The sequence below is a fragment of the Coffea eugenioides genome, chromosome 8, assembly GCF_003713205.1.
Source record: "Coffea eugenioides isolate CCC68of chromosome 8, Ceug_1.0, whole genome shotgun sequence".
NCBI lineage: Eukaryota > Viridiplantae > Streptophyta > Magnoliopsida > Gentianales > Rubiaceae > Coffea > Coffea eugenioides.
Genome location: NC_040042.1, coordinates 44,358,241 through 44,381,921, shown reverse-complemented (window position 1 = coordinate 44,381,921; position 23,681 = coordinate 44,358,241). Strand labels below are relative to the sequence as shown.

At 36.0% G+C, this 23,681-nt stretch overlaps 3 protein-coding genes across 5 annotated transcripts; 2 read left to right on the top strand and 1 right to left on the bottom strand.

The window, feature by feature from the left end:
- The first annotated feature begins 3,747 nt into the window (after window positions 1-3,747).
- Window positions 3,748-6,519, top strand: LOC113779102 (guard cell S-type anion channel SLAC1). The gene is made up of 3 exons (XM_027324542.1): window positions 3,748-4,312; window positions 4,477-5,282; window positions 5,444-6,519. Exons 1-3 carry the CDS (start codon window positions 3,773-3,775, stop codon window positions 5,802-5,804), a joined length of 1,707 nt encoding a protein of 568 aa, XP_027180343.1. The 5' UTR covers window positions 3,748-3,772; the 3' UTR covers window positions 5,805-6,519.
- A 91-nt stretch (window positions 6,520-6,610) lies between these two features.
- LOC113779103 (protein TPX2) lies at window positions 6,611-13,325 on the bottom strand. Of its 3 annotated transcripts, XM_027324543.1 has the most exons (18): window positions 13,062-13,325; window positions 12,251-12,397; window positions 11,576-11,671; window positions 11,150-11,303; window positions 10,661-10,769; window positions 9,639-9,689; window positions 9,086-9,183; window positions 8,926-9,001; window positions 8,786-8,848; window positions 8,519-8,605; window positions 8,174-8,226; window positions 7,660-7,735; window positions 7,522-7,587; window positions 7,370-7,432; window positions 7,211-7,276; window positions 7,075-7,119; window positions 6,831-6,931; window positions 6,611-6,757 (listed from the first exon to the last, which is right to left on the bottom strand). In XM_027324543.1, exons 1-18 carry the CDS (start codon window positions 13,231-13,233, stop codon window positions 6,739-6,741), a joined length of 1,542 nt encoding a protein of 513 aa, XP_027180344.1. In that variant the 5' UTR covers window positions 13,234-13,325; the 3' UTR covers window positions 6,611-6,738. The 3 variants fall into 3 exon arrangements, with proteins under 3 accessions (XP_027180344.1, XP_027180345.1, XP_027180346.1); XM_027324544.1 differs by lacking the exon at window positions 7,522-7,587; XM_027324545.1 differs by lacking the exon at window positions 6,611-6,757 and having other exon boundaries at window positions 6,841-6,931; window positions 7,075-7,109.
- A 5,319-nt stretch (window positions 13,326-18,644) lies between these two features.
- Window positions 18,645-23,563, top strand: LOC113781170 (probable aminotransferase ACS10). Its single transcript, XM_027327042.1, has 4 exons — window positions 18,645-19,360; window positions 20,023-20,148; window positions 21,804-21,964; window positions 22,052-23,563. The coding sequence occupies exons 1-4, from the start codon at window positions 18,890-18,892 to the stop codon at window positions 22,905-22,907; spliced, it is 1,614 nt and encodes a 537-aa protein (XP_027182843.1). The 5' UTR covers window positions 18,645-18,889; the 3' UTR covers window positions 22,908-23,563.
- The last annotated feature ends 118 nt before the right edge of the window (window positions 23,564-23,681 follow it).

The following is a 23,681-nucleotide window of genomic DNA, read 5'->3' as shown; positions in this document are numbered from 1 at the left end:
CCTTATAGCTAGCTTATTCTAATCCTGTAAAAATTACTGTTTATGGAATGTACTTTTACGATGCATTCTGAGAAGCCATGTTGAGAATTCTTATCTAAGACGATAAACGTGTACATTTTTTTTTTTATTAATATGAACTTTTTCTTTCTACAAGGTGAAAGATGTTATGCTAATTGAGGATTCCGGAAAAGGAAAAAAAAAAAAAAAGAAATGTGAAGGTGACCCAAAAAATTTTGAATAATTGTGAACCTACTGAGCTTGTCACAAACGTAGAACTCTTTTCCCTTAGCCCAAGCTTGGTAATCAAAATCTAGCTTCCAATCATCTTTATCTCCTAGAGTAATGTCTTTTGCCACGGTCGAAGTGGTAAAAGCCAATTCATTTTTTTTTTCCTTCTCTATGTTTCTCAAATGTTCCACTATGGAGAACAAAAATTTCATTTTCCTCCTTAAAAAAATGGCAGGCTGGTGCGTCCAATACAAAGAGGGCTAACCGGTTAAAATCCTTGTTTACTTTTAAGAGTTTCATATTTTTCTTCCTTTATGATAAGGTCTGTTAATCACTTGTGTGAAAATTAGTTGCCGAGTTGATCTGTCAATAATGGCCTACCGGACCAAGGCCACGGACAGTTGTTAGTGACAATAGCTCTGAACAATATAATATTTTTTGAACAAGGTGTAATTTTATTTGAATTACTTGTAAAACTTAATAACAGACAGAGACACAATTATTACATATGGAATTCACATAAATAGTAACAAAATATCACACCTCTGTTGTAAGGATATACAAGAAGTTTACATAAAATTACAAAATGTTCAAAAAATGTTATACTGGTCAGGGATGGTTGATCTGGCAACGGTCACTGCTCTTCCGCGGTTCCCTAGCCTGTTGTATTGATACTGGTTGCTGGCCAAGAAGCAGTGTACATATCCATTCTCCATCCTTGAAAAGAAGTTTGTTAGAGTCCGACAATTTTTGTGTAGTAGCCTGCATGATCCCAATTAATAATTCCATCAAACTTCAGTACTATCTCCAAAATTACAAAGGGAAAAGGTCCAAGACGTACACATGGAGGAAATATTTTTCTTTTTATCTCATTTTCACCAATATACATATTCATGCCAAACACATTTCCAAGTCAGTCTGGTCACACCATCTAGATCTAAGGCTAAAAGATCAATCAAATTACTCGATACTCAAATAGAGTTTGGCTCAACAAGAGCATATTCGAACTTAATTAGTTAACTAATCCAATCAAGTTTTAATAGTATTTTGCATTCTATAAATTTGTAAGCTCGGCTTAAACTTAACTTGATTACTGATAAAATAAAAATGTATAGGTAAAAACTTAAGTTACTCAAACTCGCCTTGATAAATGTTTATTTGAGTTCGACTCAATAGATAAACAAATGAAATTAAACACAATTTTAAATTTGATAAAATAATCAAACAAGTTTTAACACTAAAGATTTGGCTTGACTAAGTTTGTTTACACCCCCTATCTAGATCTAACTCGAGAATACATATCTTTTAATTGGTCAAGTACGTTAGGCCAAGTTTAAAAAAAATGCAAGATTAAGATAATCTCTCTAGAGGAAACAGTGCATAACATAATTATATATATCATTTCTATGTCATGTATATGAAACGCAGAAAAGTAAAATACAATAAGAATTTGACTTGAAAATAATGAAAAAAAAATGCAAAAGCATATTCTTATCTCAGCAGTACTGGCTCTCTGGGCCTGTGTATGTATGTATTACACCATCAAGAATGCGCCAAATGCAGCAATAATCCAAGCAAAGAATGTTGGAGCCATTTTTCTAACTGCAGCTGAGCGAGGGTTGGAACTGGGAGCAGGTGCAGAAGCAGGAGATCCCAAATCAGGTGTAGTAACATCAACAGCAAGCTTCATCCCGGATGCACAGTGATTGTCCATTCCACAAATGTACCACTTCTTTCGTGGACTAGCAAGAGTAATCACATACAAAGCCCTTATTTTAGATTTTTTTCCTTTTTGTCATTATTTGGGTAACATTGAAATGTATGTAAAAGAAAACTATCGCCATCTTTTGCTTAATTATTTGAGAATAGCAAAACACATTTTCAGGAGGAACACAATAAACCCGTTTTGGAAATGGTCTTTAAAAACACTAAAAGTTTCCAATTGGCATTGCTTGCAAATCTTCTTCCACTGCTATGACCGGCAAAGACTAAAGTAAAACTGCTCGTTTGTATTGCGTAATAATCTCAACAAGAAATGGATTTTTCTGTAGTTTCCTGTCTGCTTCAGAGAGAATATATGCTGAGCCGTGCCCCAGTATTCCATGCATGATGGACAACTTCTTTTTTGTTTTTCTTTCTTCTTTCCCTCTCTTTGCAAAGCAAATGGTAGCACAGGATAAAAATGTCAGAGCATGCAATTAGATCTTCAGCAGTTGCTAAATTGCTAGCTAGATTCTTTCTTTTGGCATTAATTAATGACCTAATGTGTGTTAATGACAAAACTGATCATTATTTTCAGTTAACTGCTTTTACGTGCTTATGTTTGTTTATTTGTGTTGTGTCACATTAGCTCTGTTTCAACATGTAATTTTCATCCAACTAATTGTTCATGACTATACCAAAAATTAAAAGAAAAAAAAAAGAAGAATAAACATGAATAACCATGAGAAACTAGAATATAGACCTGAGAAAAATAACAAATTTTTGGTCTTTGTAACAATAAAAATTATCACGGTGATCTTTTCCTGTAACAATGAAGGTCAAAATCTGATTAACAAAGATGTCAAGGATCTGAAGTTTTGTTGGGTCTAGGTCTGGATGCACACATGAAATAGTTCCCAGCCCAGATTGCGACTTGATCGTCCTAGGTTTTCTTCATTGCCTTCGCAACAAACCCACGTCCGTTTAAAAGGGAGAGACAATTCTAATTCCAAATTGATCATGCTGTATTAGGATCTCATAAAACTTCTAAACAAAAAAATGCTGCAGCAAATGTGGGTGTTTCATCCCCAAGACTAACCACGTCATGATGACGTTCCTAGTTCGATTTTTAAGACTTTTCTTCCTTTTTTTCCCTTGAAAAAAAAAATTATGTATGTGTGCGAAGGATTAAATATGCAAAAGTCTTTTCTCGACACTGTTAAATAGCACTGAAAGTCAAGAAATGAATATACTGCAAAAGTTTAGTCAAAGAATAATTATCTAAAAGCGCAAAAATGGGTATTCTCTAATGCTGAGTGGTGCATGACCAGCGGTGATCAGTTTGGTGATTGGTTTTCAGCATGGTCAAACTCCGCAGAACTTTATTCAACAATCGAAGACTCCAGGCAGTAGATTTCTTCCATTCTTGCCCACTATTTTAGCGCCCGTGAAGCAATTTAGAGGTGGAAACCTCCTTCATCTACCAGCAAAGCATGGTATGGCAGACTGATGCCTCTTGCATTTTGCACCTAAATTCAAATCATGGTTGATCATAACCACAACTTTTGCTTCTTCTTCTTCTTCTCTCACGAGAAACCCCTTAAAGCAGTTTACTTTTTTCAAAGAAACCTTGGTTCTCGTTTCATGCACCAAATAAACAACCACCTATGGTATACACTGTATTCTCGTGATCCTACCAACATTAATAAATTACATACAAGTACAAATATTTCTGTGTCTCTTTAATCAGTTAATTGTAATGCATGAAAACCATATCAAGCATTAAATTAACCTAGGCTCCTCCATTGACAAAAGAAGCGAAATTTTATACGCACAAATACAAATGGATACAAAGTCAAATAATTCTCCGAGTTTCCTGGAAACTCATTTTGTCGACATCCATGAGATCTTGCCAGAAGAAGAAGACGAAGAAGCAGAAGGAGAAGAAGAGATAGCCAGCAATGTTGAAAATGCAGAGAACCGATTTCACAGGCTTGTTAAAGCTAGGGAAGGAAAGAGGGCTCGGAGAAATTTTAGCAGACAAGTTTCCCTGGAGACAGGCTTCTCGGTGCTGAGTAAAGAGTCTAAAACCAAAGATCAACGTGAATTACTTAGAAGAAGCGGAACAAGTTTTGGAGACTATGGCTCAACTCGTCGCTTTGTTGAAGGAAGGAAAGCAGACTTCAACATCTTCAGAACTAAATCTGCTCTGAGTAGACAGAATTCAGCATTGCCCCAGAGAGAGAGTGGGGTTGATCATATTCAGAAAAATCAAGATGCTCCTGGAGAAGGGCTTCAACATGATGGTGAATCTGTTAACGAGAGTGTTCCCGCTGGAAGATACTTTGCTGCTCTTAGAGGGCCTGAATTAGACCAAGTCAAGGTACCATTGGATTTCCAACCTTCGAGTGAAAATTGATGACCGCCACACTAGGAGATCAGTTGCATGTTTTCCATTATATGATGCTTTCTTTAGCACTATCCCTGATTACTTTACCAGCTTCTTGCTGAGTCCAAAGTGTCAATTTCTTCCTAATCATTTTGCAGGACTCGGAGGACATACTGTTACCCAAAGATGAGAAATGGCCATTCCTCCTTCGTTTCCCAATTGGTTGCTTTGGTATCTGTTTAGGCCTAAGCAGTCAGGCCATTCTTTGGCGTGCTCTCTCCAGCAGTCCATCTACCAAATTCCTTCATGTTACACCTTTCATCAATTTTGTGCTGTGGCTGTTGGCCGTAGGTGTCCTTGTTGCAATTTCTGTCACCTATGCACTCAAATGTGCATTGTATTTTGAAGCAGTCAAGAGAGAGTATTTTCATCCAGTAAGAGTCAATTTCTTTTTTGCACCTTGGGTTGTCTGCATGTTCTTAGCCATTGGAGCACCACCGAGAATAGCACCAGAAACTCTTCATCCAGCGATTTGGTGTGTCTTTATGGCCCCAATTCTGTTTCTTGATCTCAAAATTTATGGTCAATGGCTTTCGGGCGGAAAACGACGTCTCTGCAAGGTGGCAAATCCATCTTCTCATCTCTCAGTTGTTGGAAACTTTGTTGGAGCAATATTGGCTGCCAAAGTGGGATGGAAAGAAGCTGGCAAGTTCTTGTGGTCCATTGGGTTTGCTCATTATCTGGTGGTGTTTGTAACATTGTATCAGCGATTGCCAACAAGTGAAGCACTCCCTAAGGAGCTACACCCTGTCTATTCCATGTTTATAGCAACTCCAGCTGCAGCAAGCCTTGCTTGGGGAGCTGTCTATGGCGAATTTGATGGCTTGGCAAGGACCTGCTACTTCATTGCTTTATTTCTCTACTCATCACTGGTTGTCCGTATCAACTTCTTCAGGGGATTCAGGTAGGGTTTGACTGTCTAAATTGCTGTGGGCAGATTTATCTTCCCACCCTCACCAAGATATACGATTGTTTAGATAGCTATATGCCTATATGACGTTCTTTTTCCTCGCGTTCCGAATATAGAACTTTTTCCAACAGCAAAAATAATCTTGCATTCTGTAGGTTTTCTGTTGCATGGTGGTCTTATACCTTCCCGATGACAACAGTGTCAATAGCAAGCATCAAGTATTCAGAGGCAGCCCCTTCAGCAGTAAGCAAAGGCCTTGCCTTGACTCTTTCTTTTATGTCATCAGCATTGGTGTCAATATTGTTTGTCTCCACACTGCTCCATGCTTTTGTCTGGCGGACATTATTCCCAAATGACCTTGCCATTGCCATAAAAAAGAGAAGGCTTGCAAAGGAGAAAAAACCCATGAAAAAGAGTTGCGACATAAAGCGTTGGACAAAGCAGTCCCCTCTATCTCTTGTATCTACCACAAGAAAGCATAACTCAGGAAATAAGGGTTCTGATGGGGAGAACTAAGGAGACTTTGATAGCAAAGAGAATGAAATTTACAGATGGTCCAATAAGTCAGTTTCTTAAACACAGTAACTAGGCCATTCGGTAGCAGAAAATGGTGCAGAAAAACTCAGTACCTTTACAACTCACGGCATGTGTTTGTAGAAATGAACAGATTTGAATGCTGCAGCAATTATCAACGTGCTCATGACCAGTAAGAGAGTTCTAGAAATAAACAATTCTGCTACTAGCATACAGATGTCATGCAGCCGTAGAAAAGCAGCAACTCCATATACCAATTTTGAGAAGTAGATGAGTTTCCATCTTATACGATTATATTAAGCAAAATATTTGGTTAAATAGCACCATGCTCAGAGATATGCTGAAATTTTGGGAAGGGATGAAGATCTGGTGCATTCAATGGAAGCAAAGTTCCAGCATTTTACTACTGGAAACAGTTAGACCAACTAATTATTCTTCTCAAATAGAAAAACTACCACTTTATCAACTAACCATCTAGCTTAAGGTCGATTACAAGCAGCAGCTCAGATATTAATAATTTAATATAATATCTTGAGCCGTTTCTCTGTCTAGCTATAAGCTCTGATACAGTAAACTTTCGATGGTGTATAACCTGAAGAAGATGGAATGAGGTTGCTGTACACTGTCCAACAACATTCAGCATATTGAGATGATTAACTTGTAGTATCATTGCCTTCAGGCATGACTTGCAAAAAAATGATTTGCAGAACCAAAACAAGGTTCCTCAAAGTTGGCCTCTGTGCTGAACAAGCTTCGATATTTTCACTGTGGATGTATGTGCCTAACGATCTTCAATTTTTTGACAATGAATGTACTTGCCACATATCCTGTATGGTTTTGCCAACTTCGATCAGAATGAAAGCTTAGGTGAATAGCTGCCCATCAATGATGCAGCTATGACCTCTGGCCTTTATTCTCAGCGAACTCCCAAACTCCTAAAGCAACTCAATTCAGAATATGTAGTTCAACAGATAACCTTCAGAAACTCAGAAGCCTAAAGCCACTAACCTATTGGTGCCAGAGATTAAACCATCATCAGCTTTCTTCACGTTGCTGCTGAACTGCTTTCCTCCATTCAAGTGTAGTTTTTCTTTCATGTCATGTTTTACCTTAAATAAAATAATAATAATAATATTTCAAAATTTATGATTGTCAGCTTTCTATGCAATTAACAGAGAACAACTCTCAAACAATCATTACGAATCCTATTGGAATAGAAATGAAAATAAAATCATGGAACAGCCTTGCATACCTGTTGTTCTTCCTGAAAAGAATCCCATCTGTTTTCTTTTGAACCCTTAGAGGAAAAAAGATTTCTCATTCAGAAAACGTAAGCAGTTGAATTCATCACAGACAAACAAAATCAATTCTAAAATAAAATGCCTTACCTTTGCAGGTAGGCTGGCAGGATGTGGCTGCTTTATCTTTGATTTGGGTTCAGACGTAAGAGAGAGCTGGCATAGAAAAAAGAAGTGTAGAAGTCCGTCAATGTGGAAGAATAACAGAAGTTCTGCTGCATGTCTTGGAGTAGATATCTTGGGACTTACCTTGTTAAAAAGTTCAATTGGTGGATTATGCTGAACCCTCTTTTCTGTATGGAAATTAAATTCCTGTAAGATAGAGCGAACAAACATAAGAAGGAAATAGAATTGCCAAACTGGAAAACAAACCACAAATTGAAATATGGTATGCTCTCTACCATTGGAACTGTGATCTCTCTCTTGCTATTTCTAAAAACTCCAATGTCTCCTTTACTTGAAAGTATCTGTACTAGAAACCATCAATAACTCCTAGAAAACAATTTGATAAGTTCTGCAAGAGATGTTTTACATCTGACCTTCCTATTAAGAGGGAGAGCTTTGAAATTGTGAGATAACTCGGACCTCTCTTTTGATGTATCTACAACATTACATCTGATAGAGAGAGGAGAAACAGTAAGTATGACAATAATCACAAGTCAAAAACAAACATATTCATTGCAACTACTTGTGTAATTAAGCTTTCAGGCCAAAGATTAAAAGAACAAAACAAGCACCATGTGGAGCTGAAAATGTCGATATGGATTCTAACAAGAACACGTCAAGACAGATTAGAAAATGAAGTGCCAGGGTTGCACTAATGTCAAAAGTAGTGAAAGTAACATTCACAGCCAAAAAAAAAAAAGAATGCTTAAGGCCTGCCGTTCATTAAAAAGGGTACCCAAATTCTCAGACAATCTAAAATTTAAACACAGACCAGGACAGCTATGAAACCAAAAGTAACACTAGACAGAATTTGTGAACGTCACAAGGCGGTAGAGAAATTTTGGAAAGTAAACTACAAAAAAGCACTAAAGCTTCCACTAAATTTACCTTCTGGATTCATCTCTACATTGTTGTGAGGTTGAATTCCTGCTCTCCACCTCCTGAAATAAGTTTTGCATTAATCAGAAAACAAGGCATTATTATTTCAGATATTCATAAAGGGGACATTTCTTTCATACGATAAATGTAAGCCCCATAAACAGAAATGGTCAGCCTCACCATTAACAATCATAGAATGCCACAAAGCAGGAAAAAATTTACAAAGAGTAACATCACAATTTACTTTTGTTCATTATATTTTAAGTCGAGAACAACAGGTATAGCTGACAAAGATAGAATACCATACACTACAAGAACCTAATCTCATCACATCCAATATGTCTAATAGCTAACCTTGTTGGAATTACTGAAAGATGCAGCAGACACTGAAGCAATTGCAGTGTGCTGCATAGCTCTCTCTGAAGTCTTCAAGTGAAATTCCTACACATTTTAGTGACAGAAAATTTTCAAAAATATATTCAAGAGGTTTTCATGTGGATATCACTTATGTTGCACACTGTGAATTTAAGACTAAAAAGTTGTGGAAAAGAAATAGTTTTTATACAGAGCCGAATTCATTCGTAACATACGAATAAGAAAAGCAATGGTTAAAGAACCTACACGAAACTCTGGCACTCTAGGGGTGCTTCTTTTCGGAGCCAACAAAGAAGGAGCCTCAAGTATCTGCAAATAGTTTACTTTTAGCAATGTACAACCAGAGGCAGTTAGTAAAAGATTTTGATAAAACAGTTTTGAGTAACCTTTCTATTCAATGGGAGAGCTTTGAACCTATGAACAGTTGATGTCAAACTTCGAGGTTCTTCAACAGTTTTGGGTCTGAATTTCAAGTATTAGAAGCATCAGTTGATGTTTTCAGAAAAAGATATCTCCGCTTAGAACTCAGCAATGTGTATAGCATACCTCGTTCTGTGAGCCCTGTAAGTTGTTTCAAGATCAGGTTCTCGAGGAATAGTAATCCTCAACTTGGTCTGCACGGTGTTGCCAACAACAATCCCATCCTGTGGAACATTCCAAGAGCACATCACATGTACCAAAAATTCATTTAGAAAAAGATGCAATGAGAAGTCCTATATATACTGTTTTCTTAATCACTGGGCTATCAAAGCACCAAATGGCTACAAAATTTACAACTTTTATACAATTCCAGATAATCTACGAAAATAGTTTGTCACGTCTGATACACATAGACACAGTGGTTAAAACAAATGCAAGCCATTTTAAGAGTCCCCCAATCCCTCCCTAACTGCCTTCTCCAATCAAATAAAAAACCAACCAAGACTTGCAGATGCCAACCAGCTGGGCCTTATTACTTTAAGATAGCACACTCGGCTAACCTTGTCATGGCCAAATTCTCTTATGTGCAGGAGTTAAGGGTCAAAATTATCAGTAATACCATATTATAAGCAAGTACATAAATTGGCTGACTTTCATACTTCCAATGGAAGTGACTTACCCTTTTAGGCTCCTTGTGGACAAAGTTCACTTGATGCTTTGTGTCAATAACCTGTTCCAGAGAATCAGAATAGGTAGACAGTTTAAATTAATATCCTTGTGCAAAAACAAAAACTTGAAACACATAAAAAACAACAATGTCAATGAGGTGAACTTATAAGGTTCTTAAGAAATGTATGATATATCAGCATAACCATAAGGATTTGATCATTCAGTGATGCACTAAAAGAACATTGTATCCTGCAATTTTGAGCAGACACCTTATGGCCATAATGAATGATGATTGAATATTGTCGCATTGCCATCATTACATCAAGTAACAGCAGTGGCCCATGAGCGTTAACATAGTTGACAACATCAGTAGTAGTATATTGTAAAAACAGAAATAAGATAACATCTTTCTCAACAAAGAAATGAATATAGAAAAGCACAAAGGAAATTGTAGAATTATATTAGTCCCTTTCCAAAAAAAAAATGTCAGATCTTTGATATTAGTGATTCATGAAGATGACAAAGTCATCTAAAAGACAAAAGCATGCTGGAGACTTGACCATTGGCTGCAACAATCAATAGCAAGACTCCTCTCCAACACACCAAGATTGTTTTACCGGATGGGAAATTTGTCATCCTTAGATTTTTAGCTCATTTACAGCGTTCAAAAAGCAGATGATCCATGCAACCATAGCACGTGTATGCTGTAGACAGACTAAATTTAAACAGTAAAAAAAAATTGCTGCCAATAACATCTAAGGATAAGCATATCAAAACATCAAATAAAAATAACCATGGAAATGCTATGATCTCATATCTCTGTCTCATTTCTTCTTCACTTGGCCTTTTCTTATGCTCATCATATCCAACAAAAGGACTACCTGATACTATTAACAACATTCTAAGAAAAAATAAAGAAATGTGACTAATTGGCCATCACAATGAAACAGTAAAAAAAGCATTTGATATATACAAGAGTTGAATGTGGATTAAAGCAACCAAGAAAATCAACACAAAACAACAAAAAAGTACCTTGCTCAAGTGACCTCCCTCAAGTTTTTGTCTCTTGGCAGCCTGAATTTCAACACCAAAAGAATTATTTGTGCTTTTCTCATTTTTATCAACCAACTGCCTCTGAAACCTAGGATTCAGGAAAGAAATTAGTCAGATGATAAGGACTTGAAACCTTTAATAGCTTGCTCAAATGGCAGTGCACTCAAACACTGGTCAAAGAGTTATATGATTGGTAAACATTCCTTCTCTAGCAAATTGAGACAACAATATTGTATATTACTCAGTATCAGTTCAAGCATACCGAAATTGAACCCACATCTTGATGGTATAACAAAGATATCAATAGCCCAAAAAAGCCAGGTGACTTAGCAGTTCCAGAAACTCTACATTGTCTATACTAATCATTATCAGAGAGAAGAGAACATTGTGTAAAATGCATTAACAATACAAAGATAGTTTAGGAAAACAAGGAAATAAGGAGTATAATCTCTTCATATACATACATACCTGGAAGAACACATTTGACGAGGTTCATTCTGCTTGGCCAATTGACTTGCTGTTGGTTTCATTAGGGTTGAAGTCCTTGATAGATATGGCTTCGCACTGGACTTTGTTTTAGCTTTTAAACTATCTTTCTTCATGTGATTATAGAATGTTAACCCTGCACAGAATACAGTTTCCTAAGCATAATTTTCAACCTAAGAAAGCATGAGAAGAGGACTAAGATCTAAACATTTTTGAGCAAAAATGTTATTCCATAGAAGGCAATATTTATCAGCAATATTTATCAGCTATATTTAGAGTTTGAAACCCAAAAACTTCATTTATTTAGAAAATTAAGTCAATTTCAAATGAGCTTTATGATCAGTATAAATTTTAGATCCTAAGAGTTAATCTGAAGCACAAATGCCAGAAAGAAGGAAGCTATAAGACCTGAAGCCAATTGTTGGTGGTTCTGAAACCTTTGTTGGTTGCTATTCTGCAAAATTGCAGAAGTCCCTCTACAGTTGAACTCTTTTTGTCCACCATCTGTTAAATAAGAATCATAATAATGGAAAACCCATGTCACCTTAGGATGATTATCAGCCTGAAGAGAACTTTCTTAAGAAGCTCCCTCATGAACTGCATTTAACCTATAAATTTTTGGGATGCCTTTCAAGTAAGTAATTGTTCAACCATCAACAACAGGGAGCATTAAGTTAAGAGCAAATATGCTTCATGAAAGTCTTCTAAATTTATTCTTAGAGACAAAACTTATTTTTAATAAGATAATAGGGTTTAAAATGGATGGTTATTAACAGTCTGAGCAATTTTTCATGCAACCATCCTCAAAACCTAGTATTGACGGTCTCACGCACTAGTACCTCTTGTATTTCGCCCACTTCAGAGTCGCATAAATAGCAAATCTTGGAGCATTGCATGCTCATGCAGTTAACTTTTATCAGTCAGATGAGGTGGTATTATATATACTCATTGAGTTCAACAAACAACTAATGAACATTTTCAGAGCATAGGTGGGCACATGCTCGGCCAGTCCTCATGGATGTTGCAGCTAAAAGATAAACTACGTGAAATGAAACAAGAAAAAATTAAGGAGATAAATTATACCTTTATCCACAGCTGAAGTCTCTTCATCCACCTCATTATCGGAATCACTCTCTAACATATTTGCTTCCTCCACGTGCTTGGGTTTTGGGGATGTATTTACATTTTCCAGCAAGCCATCATTCACATTAAACAACCTTGCCACAAAAGCTGAAAAAGAATGCAAGAGATGTAAAGTTTCAAGTTTCAATATGAAAATTCTCAACAAGTGTGAAATCAAAGTATATTTGCAATTCAACATCTTGTACATTGCAACAGCATATTATTGTACTACAACAACGAAAATTACGTACCCCAAACGCACGTTATTGCGTGTTTCTTACCCAAAAAAATGCTAAGTTTAAAATGATAAAGTCACCCTACCACGGACAGTATGCCAACTCTCATCACTGCCATTGCATCATCCCAATGTGTACAAATAAAATCGAATTAAATGCCAGAAATTCTTTATCAATCCGGACAAGAGAGAGCCTAAAATAACTGAATTAACTACAATGCAAACGATGATTGCTAAATATCAGGCTCCGGATAGGAATTTCGAAACCGAAAACACGCACCACAAAAAATAAAAAGAAAACAAGAAATTGGCAAAGAAATGTGACAAAATAACTAATCACTCAAGTCAATGAAATAGTATAATAAACCACCAAAAAGTTTCCTAAAACCCTCCCATGGCCCCAGCGTTCCCACTAAGATTGTAAAATCTGATCTTTTTTATTCTGTTCAAATAAAGAATTACTAACTAAATGCTAACAAAAAATAAAATTTCCTCCAAAAACTGGGGATTTAAAAAAAAAAAGATGCAAGGACTTACGAGAAGGCGGATAAGTAGTGGCGGTTTCAAACCAGAGCTCGGCTTCATGAGCCTCAGCTAACGACTCCTCTCGGCTAAAGTCGAAGTAGCGAACGGCGTCGAACTCGTAATCAAGGTCGATTTCGACCGCCGTGAAGGTGTAGACTTCACTCTCCTCCATTTCTTCGTCCATTTTGTTTGAAATGAGTTGCTAACTCTTCTCGTCCGGCTAATGATCTCAGTCCCCCGGCGCCGGTGAAACAAGGGAATTGTATAGGTACAGATTTTTTGTGTGTATAGATGGAGAAAAGCAGCAGAGGGCAGAAAAGGCAGAGGGAATAAGAAGGATCGAATTTTTGAATAGGACGGGTAAGGGGGAAAGGGCCGGGCAGATAACGTTAGCATTTTAGTGTTCGTTCTGACGAATTCGCCCCCGAATTACGTTGGCGATATTTTCTTAATTACTTCGGCTTCTTTTGGATTCTATGATGGATAAGCATTGATCTTTTGTATTTTTGTGAAAGGCAAGCTGTAAGTCATTAGTATGCAAAAATAGTTTAATCCAAGGTCATTATGGTGTAAACAAAGGGTATGGTTGGTTATCAAGATTTGCAAAACAATAGTTTTGGAATGCAATAAATGCATGGAAAGATGAAAAAGTCTTTTTATTAATCTATACCTTTAATTTTGTTTTTATAATTGTACTTTTAACGATTTAATGTTGTTTGAAACTTAGAAGAAAAAGTGAAGTATATCGAAAAAATTTTGAGCAAAATGACAAATATATTTCTGAAAAGATACTATAAAAAATACCTATATTTATCGTGGTCATCAATTCAATTTATAAAGGATCTGTTTAACGGTCCTATTTATAGAACACTCATTAAAAATATATTTCAGTAGTCATATTTTTTGAAATGTAAGGTTAATTAAGGAAAATAAATAAATACAAGACATAATAGGAAAGATTAAATATAAAAAGTATATAAATATAAAAAAAAGTAATAATTATTAGTATGTGTATATACACATTAAATTAGATAAATCTTAACAAGTATCTAATAAGCACCCGTTAAAAAAACACATTTACAAAAACGAGTTAATACATAAGATTTAACAACAATATTAAGAATATTCATGCTATTGCTAGTAATTGGTTAGCCAAATTGATATATAATTTGTATCAAATAAAGTCTACGATTGGCCATTACCTTTAATTTTTTTCAAGTCAATTATTAATTTCTTCTCTCTCTCTCTCTTCTTTTTTTTTTATTTTGGCGTGTAGCTGTAGCCTGTAGTTGGCTGACAAATGGTTGGTTTAATAGTGTGTTTTAGTTGAGATTATTGAAGAGAATTGATTTGAAATTTGAAAACATGGGGAATAGGGGACGGAAGCGTCATTTGATGGAAAGAGGATAATATGTTTGTCTTTGAGGAGAGGGGCAAACTTGCCATCGGACTTTGAGCTCTGTTTCGGGCGGCTCAAAAACTGTCCGAATCGAAGGAAATTTCGGCGCCCGTCCAGCTTTACCCCTTGTCTTGTCATCCATTCGCGAGATTGCCACCCTAACGGTTGATTTCCTTGTCTGGTCAATTCAAGTAGTGGGTCCCGCCCCCATAAAATTCAAAAGATGGGAAATATCACAAAATGGAAATGTACTTTTTTTTTTCAGCTGAAAAAAGTAATAAATTGGCGTCATAAATAGTGGAATATGGTAGTATATCCTGCACAATACTACTACCCGTACCTGCCCATCCTCGATTGAAAGATTGTCCTCTCTGATCCCAGACTTTGACCGAAACTTTACCGAGAAAATGAGCTCGAAATTTTCATCACCCATCGTTTATCATTTATGAGGACGCCAGCCATTTACAACTTTTTTTTGGAGTTTACAAATAAATGCACTGTCTATCTCAGTTGCAAATGAATTGATCCGCTCACAAGTCGGTCACGAGTAGTTTGAATCCGAATTCGAGTCGAGTTCAAACTGATTAAGTCGAATTTCAGTAGAAAAATATTAAATTCGTTAACTCGCAAATCGACTTGAATTTGATTATATATATAATTTTTTATTTTAATAGTAAAATTACATATATATTTTTAATATTTTATTATTTGTTAAAAAAATTTTATTTCATTTATTTTTTAAAAAAAATATTTTTTTATTTTTTAAACTCGATCTCGACTTGAATTGGAATCGAACTTGAGATTTTGACCTCGTCGAACTCAAAATCGAATTCGAGTTTCATAAAATTATATTGAGATTCGACTCATTTGGACCCTATCTCATAGGATGGATTTGTTCCAATTGTACATGCATTTTTGCCAAATGTAACTTGTGCTTTTTCCTGTAGAATTTACTTTTCAATAAATTCAATTTATTCATGATGATCAAGCTACACAATTTGCATCACAAGAAGACAAGAAAAAAGGAATCCATACATCAATCTTCCTAATATTTTTGTTTTTGGGGTTTGTTGGAGGGCTAAAGCCCAGCCCGTTATGACTAAGAAATCCACTTATGACCAATTCAGAATGCAGAATTTTTTAAGCACCATCCAGATGTCTATGAATTTTAACTTTTTTTGAAGGTACATGCATTTGTTTGTTAAATTTTGTTATTGTTGTTTTGCCTTCGAGTGCTAAACCTATTGTTGGATATTTCCCATGTAAAATTTGAATCAAGTAGCAGAACCTCAACACTAAAATGCAGGATTTTATTTTCTTTTATTTTAGTTGATTGATTGATGATTTTTTACTATTTCTAATGCATACAAAACGGTAAGAGGAAGAAGAGGGCTTAAAATGTAAAACAAGCCCAGTAAACCTTAGAATTGGACAACATCTGGACAAGGAGCCCATGGGAAAAAGCCACATATCTTCTGATTCTCTGAACACTAAGAGGTAAAAGGGTCTACCCCAAAATATGAACACAATGAACCTCTTTACTGCTGCTGCACAAGGAATATGACATTTGAATAAATAAATTTTTTTTAAAAAAAAAGAAAAAAAGACAGAGGAACAAAAACAGAAACAAAAGGCCTATCCCAAATTGGACGGCATCTGGCAATGGTGATACCTTGTCTTCACCATCGCTTGCATGCTCATGACATCGCTTGATCTATTTTTCTACGTCAAATTTCTACAGTATATTTTTTTTACATTCGCTTTTAAAAATAGCGAATTTTAGCTGTACTTGACTGTAACTTACCATCAAGACTTCATAACATCTCCTGATATACTTTTTTGCATAAAAAGAGTTTATTTGTTTGTTTGAATAATTTGCTCTGGTCCCCGTGGGTTGCATGGTCCAATAGGGCTTATAATTATTTAGTTAGGTTCATCTTTCTTTCTGTCGAATTAATGCTACTGCTGACAATACTGCAGAGGCTCAATTTCTGTGCATAAAACGTAAAACTACAAATACTTGGAATATTTCATCATGCAACTTTTGGACTTGGAAGGAAGCAAGATTTTTTCTCAGTATATATTGGAGGTTTTGCAGAAAAATGCACTGTAACGATGTGATGTATGTGAGATAAAAAATTTAATTTAAAATTATATCAAAAAAGTATTTTAAATAGATATATATATATATATATATATTGTATTCTTGTGTCGAGTATTTTTATTCATTTCAATTAAAATTGGAAAGATACTTAATAAGAGGAAGATTCAATTCAAGGCTACTTGGTAGCGTGTTCTACGGTCCTAAAAACTATTATTGAGATCTAAAAGTTATTGCCGAGAGGAAAATAAAAAGGGGTAAAAGAAAAAAAAAAAGGCAACATTCATTCGGGCTCCTGGCGGCCTGGATTCTTCCCGTTGTGGTTGAGGTTGTCGAGCCATGCAGCTTTTGCTCCTCTGGCGTTCATGGGATTGGATACTTCTGTTCTTTGTGGTTGACAATAGCGGGGAAGGGACAGGCTGGTATTTTAACTTCTTGCAGCTAAGGAGGACCTAAGAGGGATTTATTTTTAGGAATTTTTGTAGAAAAATGTAAGTAAAAAGGTAATAGTTGGGAAATATAATATACTTACAAAAAGCATAATTAAAAAAAAAAAAAAGGAAGAGCCATTCAAACCAGGCCTTAAACGAAAATACTTTTATATAAGATAGGATAGCTTCTTCAAATACTTTGGAGTTTCCCACAATCAAAGCTACTATGGATTAAAACAATAAAAAAAATGACTTTTGGCATCGCATGCAAATGATGCCCTTGCCAGTTGCCTCTCGTGTTAGAGGGAGGAATATTTTGATCCTTTATTTATACGGAAAATGCTTGCTAGTAAAACATTAGAATGAAATGATTACTTGACTGAAATGCCTTTTCTTTTGTTCCCAATGAAATGATTGAGCCCATGATAAATTTACAGCGTTGATTTTTTGTGTACCGTTACTCATTCCATATTTGAAAAATATATTGTTACCTTAGCTAGTCGGATGTGCAATATCAGTTCATGCACTTTACTCTTTACCGGATACAGGAAGTAAATTGATGTATCTACTCTATATATATATGTATATATATCCACTTGATTCTCTAAATATAATTCTTCAGATTTTACAAGTAAACCAATTTGCTTCAAGCCATAGCTTTGTTTGAATCTTTGTTGTACAATCACCAACAACGTTGGCTGGATGACTGCATGTAGCACGAACCTAAATACACTCGTATAGTGAATTATTGGACTGCAAATCATGGTTACAAAAAAATATTTTTTACGCTATTTTGTGAACTACTTATTTATACAAATAAACTTCTATATATGAATTTTTGAGTTTTGAAACTTTTTTCTTAAATATTTAGAATAATCCGTACATATTTTTATTTAATGGAATTGCTATCTTGACGGTTTTCAAAGCTCATTAAGTGCAAAAAAAAAAAAAAAAAAGGTTTGAATAGTTATCAATTTTAGGACATCTAAATATATGATCTCGGGCAATTTAGCACAGGAGGGCTATCTTTCCTTGACAAATAAGACGCATTTAAATTCTGCTTGGTTTTTTAAGAATTTGCAGAGACATTTCGGTTTGAAGAAATTTAGAATTTGATGCTCTTATTTATATAAAAAAGAAAGAAAGAAAGCTTATAAATTTTACAGCCACAATGATTAATTAATGTCTTATTTCAATGTTTAAATTTAATGCGTTTAAATCTTAATATGTTCAAATACATTTGATAACAAAAAATAGAACATCTGAATTAATTAAACGACGTTGAATTTTCTAGATAAAATTAAATCAAAAAATAAGTGATAAGTTAATGTGATATACACTCAAATATATCAAATTTAATGTTTAAAAATTTAGTAATTTAATAAATACAGATTTCAAGTTTCAGATTTTAATTTGCAGAGTTTGGTTTTGTGTCGAACACACCCCCAAGAAAGTTGAAAAATTGTACTACACCCAACTTTACTTGAGTGCCATTTTAGTCAATTCACCTGCCCTCCGAAAAGATCCCAACGACAAGATTCATTTCATCCCCTCCCCCTCGAAAGTCGAAAGTAGAAACCGAAACAAAAACCGCGCAATATCATCTCATCGAAGACTCGAACTCCCCACTCCACCCTACTAAGACTTATCCTCAAAAGTTGCTAAAACCACATATATATTTCTACTAACAAAAATTGGAGCGATACTAACAAAAATTAAATCATAGCGAGAAACCTCCTTCCTCAGCCACTCTCTCTTCTTTTTCTAACTTCTCCTTCGCTCATTTCCTTCGTAGTATCCGTCGTCCGCTACCTTCACTTCAGCCACCCCCCCATGCTGACATTTTCCACGACCCCAAGTTCATGATTCATTGTTTCCTGAGGGCCCGCTTCTGGAAAATGTTTCAGCAATGAAAAAAGACCAAGAATCCACTCCTTCCAGCACCAGCACTGGCGGCGGAGCCACGACGGCGATGAGGGTGATTGTGCCCTTACAAGGTGTAGTTCAGGGCCGAGGTGGCCTAATTCTAGGCTCTGTAATCCCTTGCGCTCTTTTTTATTTTTTCCAGCTCTATTTAAAGCGCAACAGGTCTAAAGGTGGCTCCGGCGAGAACTCTCCGCCGCCGCCTCCGGCGAGGTCACCGTCGGGAACCCATTTGCAGGAAAGTTCTCCTTTGCAAAGGGTTCAGTCTCGTTCTTTGTTATCTCCCAGAGGAGGAGGGTCAAGTGGGCCAGCACCACTGTTGGCTTCACGGGCCGATTCTATTGCCAAGCAAGCTGACGGGCCCTACTATGTTGGGTTGAAGAGAGTCTCAGAGGACCCTTATGACGGGTCAAGTAATCCCGATGGTGTTATTCAACTTGGCTTAGCTGAAAATAGAGTGGGTATTTCCCTTTATTTAATTAATTTATTTATTTTTTGTCATTGAAACTTAGTCTCTTTGTTACCTGGGCATTGTTAATTAATCATCTGATTAGGTTGGGAAGGAAGAAGCGAGAAAGGGTATGCAAACTCTGAGAATCTGAGATAGACTGATAGAGAATGAGGGATGTTAACTACTGGGCTTTTTACTAATTGCAATGTAGGTAGTTTGATTGGATAGTCATTGTTAAGTTATTGAAGGCTGTGTCTCTATGTTCTTAGTTTTTTAGTTAAAAGGCTGGATCAGTGTGTTTGGTCTTGTAAAGCTGTTTCTGGTTTTAACTCTATTTTTATAATTATTGTCTCATTTCATTTAGCATTGCATGGTGAATTTGGCTATTTTGACGCATAAATGAATAGTATAATTCTTTTATTTGTGTGTGGTTATTATGTAGTCAGAAATGTTTGAATTAGAACAAACGTTTTGGTTCCCTGGCAAAATTGAAAGTTTGGAATCGAATTGTATCCTATATGAGTTTAGGTACATTTTTGTAGGTTGCAGTTTAGGTACATTTTTGTAGGTTTCACTTAAGTGTTCGCTTTTGTTTATATGCTGATTTTAAGTTTAAGGATGGGGTGTAATTACTTGTAAGATTTTTTTTTTTTTGTTTATTGTAACAGTTGTCACTAGATTTGGTTCAAGAATGGCTAGCAGAGAATGCCAAGGAATCAATATTGGGACAGGACATGAGTATTAGTGGAATAGCAACTTATCAGCCATTTGATGGATTGATGGAGTTGAAAGTGGCAAGTACTTTGACATTACGTCTCATTTCTATCTGTTGTGCAGTTAATACTTGTTGAGTTGCATAAAAACCTCTGAAGTTTATTGCATTTCCTGCTTCTACTGTGCAAATTTTTCTGAAGCGATTTCTGTTCTGAAGTGCTATTGACTCTATTAAAATTGAAGGAGAAACTTCCCATGCAGCAAGTAATTCGAATGAATGCCTTCTATCTGTTTTACGGTTAATACTTGTTGAGTTGCATAAGAATTTCTGAAGTTTATTGCATTTCCTGCTTCTAATGTGTTAATTTTTCTGAAGCAATATCCATTCTGAAGTGCTATTGACTCTGTTAAAATTGAAGTAGAAACTTCCCATGCGGCAAGTAATTCGATTGAATGGCTGCTTTGATGATGTGTATTTAATTCTTTTTTTTTTCGGAAGATGTGTATTTAATTCATATGAGTATCTTTTGGCAAGTGCTTTAGAACGAGTAGAACCTTGGTGAAGAATCTCCACCTGTGATACAAAATTGAGTGTGAAGCTGGTTGATATCCTGATTCTATCTAAACAAAAGACAGAAAAACAAAGGAAAGACATTCGAAATGAAGCAAATATGTCCTGCATGAGTGTAAATCATTATGTCAATGCACAGAGTCGTGTCATGAAGACAATCTTTGGCAGATGTCACAGCACAAATTAGTCATGTATGTTGTACTGCTTCTTTGAACTACTGGAATTTGCAATGCGTTCCATTGGTAGTAGAGTACAGGCAAGAAAATGAAAAACTAGATTAAAAAATTCCGAACGTATTCAAGACTCAGGGCTTGCTTTTGCCTGCCTAAAGTCTCAATCTACAATTTCCTTGATTTGTTGAACAGATAATCTTGATAAGTGGATGCTTTCATTTCTGGTGATTCTGGGCTTTTCTGTTGACAGTTCTTTGGAGCAGTTAATATTAAACTCTTTCTTATCCGGTCTATAATTATTTATGGCTTTATCTTCTTAGTAATATGATGGAAATCATATTTGTTGAGTTGTTTTCTGCAGTGTAGAACTTTTTCTTAGCCTAGTGTGTGTGGCTGAGAGATCTCAAGTTATCTTAGCAGCTTTTGCCGAATATGAACTGAATTTGCATTTCTTTCAATTAAAGAAAACTTGTTTGTTCAAAAATCTTGAAAATGATTACTGTTTCATGTTTTTTGGTAATCAAATTTGTGGTTTTCAAACAATGAATTACAAGTTTGGTCACTACAATTTGTTGTATGTGATTTGTCACTTGTAAATAATGGCTTTGACATTACTGTGTGTCCTAACCAAAGTACTGTGTCTGCATAATTATGATATTGACAGATGTGCTTAATGAACACTAGTTGCTAACTCACTTTAGTTAAAAGATGATAGTTTTGAATATGTTTCTGCTTCTTGTAGTAGCACTTTCTCTCCCCCTGCCACTTTTGGAGTCTTAAACGTAATTATTCGGGCAATAAGTCCACAGGTTACTATTAACATGGACTCGGATAAAGTTTGACTTTTTGGCTCTAGGCGTAGCTCTTATAGCTTCCAGCTATTAGGATATCCAATTTGTCTCTTCAATTAGCTGACTTGCAATCATGTGTACGGTGCTTGGACTTGCTTTTTATCTTGTTGCTGTATATGCTGATTTCACTAGTCTTGTAGGCAGTAGCTGGATTCATGTCTCAAGTAATGGACAAATCAGTATCCTTCAACCCTTCACAAATTGTTTTGACAGCTGGTGCAACCCCTGCAATTGAAATTCTCAGTTTCTGCTTAGCTGATCCTGGAAATGCATTTCTTGTTCCATCACCATATTATCCCGAGTAAGATTAATTGACTGTTCACAGAATATTTATCTCTGGTCATCAGCTTCTTTTGTCCAGGCACTGATGTCATAAGTTATGGTCCAGTCTTGACAGGGATGTTAAATGGCGAACAGGTGTCGAAATTATACCCATACCTTGCCGCAGTGCTGACAATTTCTGTCTGAGTACTACTGCTCTTGATCGAACCTTTAACCAAGCAAGGAAACGGGGGCTTAAAGTTCGTGGGATCATAATTTCGAACCCTTCAAATCCTGTGGGCAATTTGTTCAATCGAGAGACACTTTATAGTCTTTTGGACTTTGCAACAGAGAAGAATATTCACCTCATTTCCAATGAAATATTGGCAGGATCCACTCATGGAAGTGAAGATTTTGTCAGTTTGGCAGAGATAATTGATGCTGAAGATTTTGATCGGACAAGAGTCCATATAGTGTATGGTCTTTCGAAGGATCTCTCTCTTCCAGGCTTTAGGGTTGGAGTTATTTATACTTTCAATGAGAATGTTTTGGCTGCTGCCAAAAAGTTGGCAAGATTTTCATCCATTTCAGCTCCAAGCCAGCGTTTGCTTATCTCAATGCTGGCAGACACAAAATTCATCCACTTGTTTATGAAGAATAATCGGGAAAGACTTGAAAGGATGTACAATGCATTTGTTACCGGACTAAAGCAGTTGGGAATTGAGTGCATGAAGAGTAATGGAGGTTTCTACTGTTGGATGGACATGAGTGGGCTAATCAGATCTTATAATGAAAAAGGAGAACTTGAGCTTTGGGATAAGCTTTTGACTGTGGGTAAGGTTAATGTTACGCCCGGATCTTCCTGTCACTGTATTGAACCTGGTTGGTTCAGATTATGTTTCACCACCCTGAGCGAAAAAGATATTCCTGTAGTCATGGATCGTATTAGGAAAGTTTCTGAAATCTGTAAATCTCGTAGTTGAGTTGATATTGCTTTGCTCATTCAGCTAAAGAATCAAAACCCTACAATTTCTTTGGAGGATGTCCTCTTGTAGAATTCTGTGAGTTTCAGGCTACGTCAGAACCGGACCAGATGAGGGGAATCATTGAGGGATGATTTGAAGATATCAGATTGTTTGGGAACAATCGGTGGAGGAACTTAGAATTGGAGACCCGTGCTGCATTTGATGATCTGGTTTTGTCTGCAGTTCTGGCTGTTTAAAGATGAAGTGTCTTCCGTTCATTTCAGAGATGGAGATACTCATGAGCTGACAGGATCAGTTCTGGCAGGAACTCGGAGTCGAAACATTTCTGGCACGCCTGAACAGTATCATGTACTCATGAGCTGAGTGTCTACAAGGCCTTGATGTGTCTTAGTAGGTTTCTTCATTCTGCTATTGCAAAATTCGAAGAGTTTATTTGCCTTAAATATCTGAAATTGTAAATAGGTCATTTAATGCTGATGCAAAAAGCAAGTCACGACCTTTTTCTGGTAGTAATAATAAGTTTAGAAGAACTCTTACATTTGTCTAGGACAGAGAATTGGTTATGTCATTCTCTTTCCTCTGCAATCAATTTTGTGCAACAATTGAGTTAAAGTGATTAATTACCATCTCCTTCTCACTCAAAGTTGTGGAAATTCTGGTGTCCACGGGATGACCAAATATGATAAAAACAACCAAGCGCTTTCATATCTTCGCTATAAATTGACATCTTCAAGCTTGATGCAGAAACGGAGCATTTTGCAGCAAATAGCA

What these genes read in the sequence shown, in the direction of transcription:
- LOC113781170 (XM_027327042.1), top strand. Translation starts at nt 18,890, where the DNA reads ATGAAAAAAGACCAAGAATCCACTCCTTCCAGCACCAGCACTGGCGGC. An exon ending in TTGGCTTAGCTGAAAATAGA is followed by an intron (nt 19,361 to 20,022) that starts GTGGGTATTTCC and finishes TTATTGTAACAG; the next exon opens with TTGTCACTAGATTTGGTTCA. An exon ending in GATTGATGGAGTTGAAAGTG is followed by an intron (nt 20,149 to 21,803) that starts GCAAGTACTTTG and finishes CTAGTCTTGTAG; the next exon opens with GCAGTAGCTGGATTCATGTC.
- LOC113779103 (XM_027324543.1), bottom strand. Translation starts at nt 13,233, where the DNA reads ATGGACGAAGAAATGGAGGAGAGTGAAGTCTACACCTTCACGGCGGTC. An exon ending in CTAGAGTGCCAGAGTTTCGT is followed by an intron (nt 8,606 to 8,785) that starts GTAGGTTCTTTA and finishes TAAAATGTGTAG; the next exon opens with GAATTTCACTTGAAGACTTC. An exon ending in TGTAGAGATGAATCCAGAAG is followed by an intron (nt 7,736 to 8,173) that starts GTAAATTTAGTG and finishes TCTCTCTATCAG; the next exon opens with ATGTAATGTTGTAGATACAT.
- LOC113779102 (XM_027324542.1), top strand. Translation starts at nt 3,773, where the DNA reads ATGGATACAAAGTCAAATAATTCTCCGAGTTTCCTGGAAACTCATTTT. An exon ending in CTGAATTAGACCAAGTCAAG is followed by an intron (nt 4,313 to 4,476) that starts GTACCATTGGAT and finishes ATCATTTTGCAG; the next exon opens with GACTCGGAGGACATACTGTT. An exon ending in AACTTCTTCAGGGGATTCAG is followed by an intron (nt 5,283 to 5,443) that starts GTAGGGTTTGAC and finishes TGCATTCTGTAG; the next exon opens with GTTTTCTGTTGCATGGTGGT.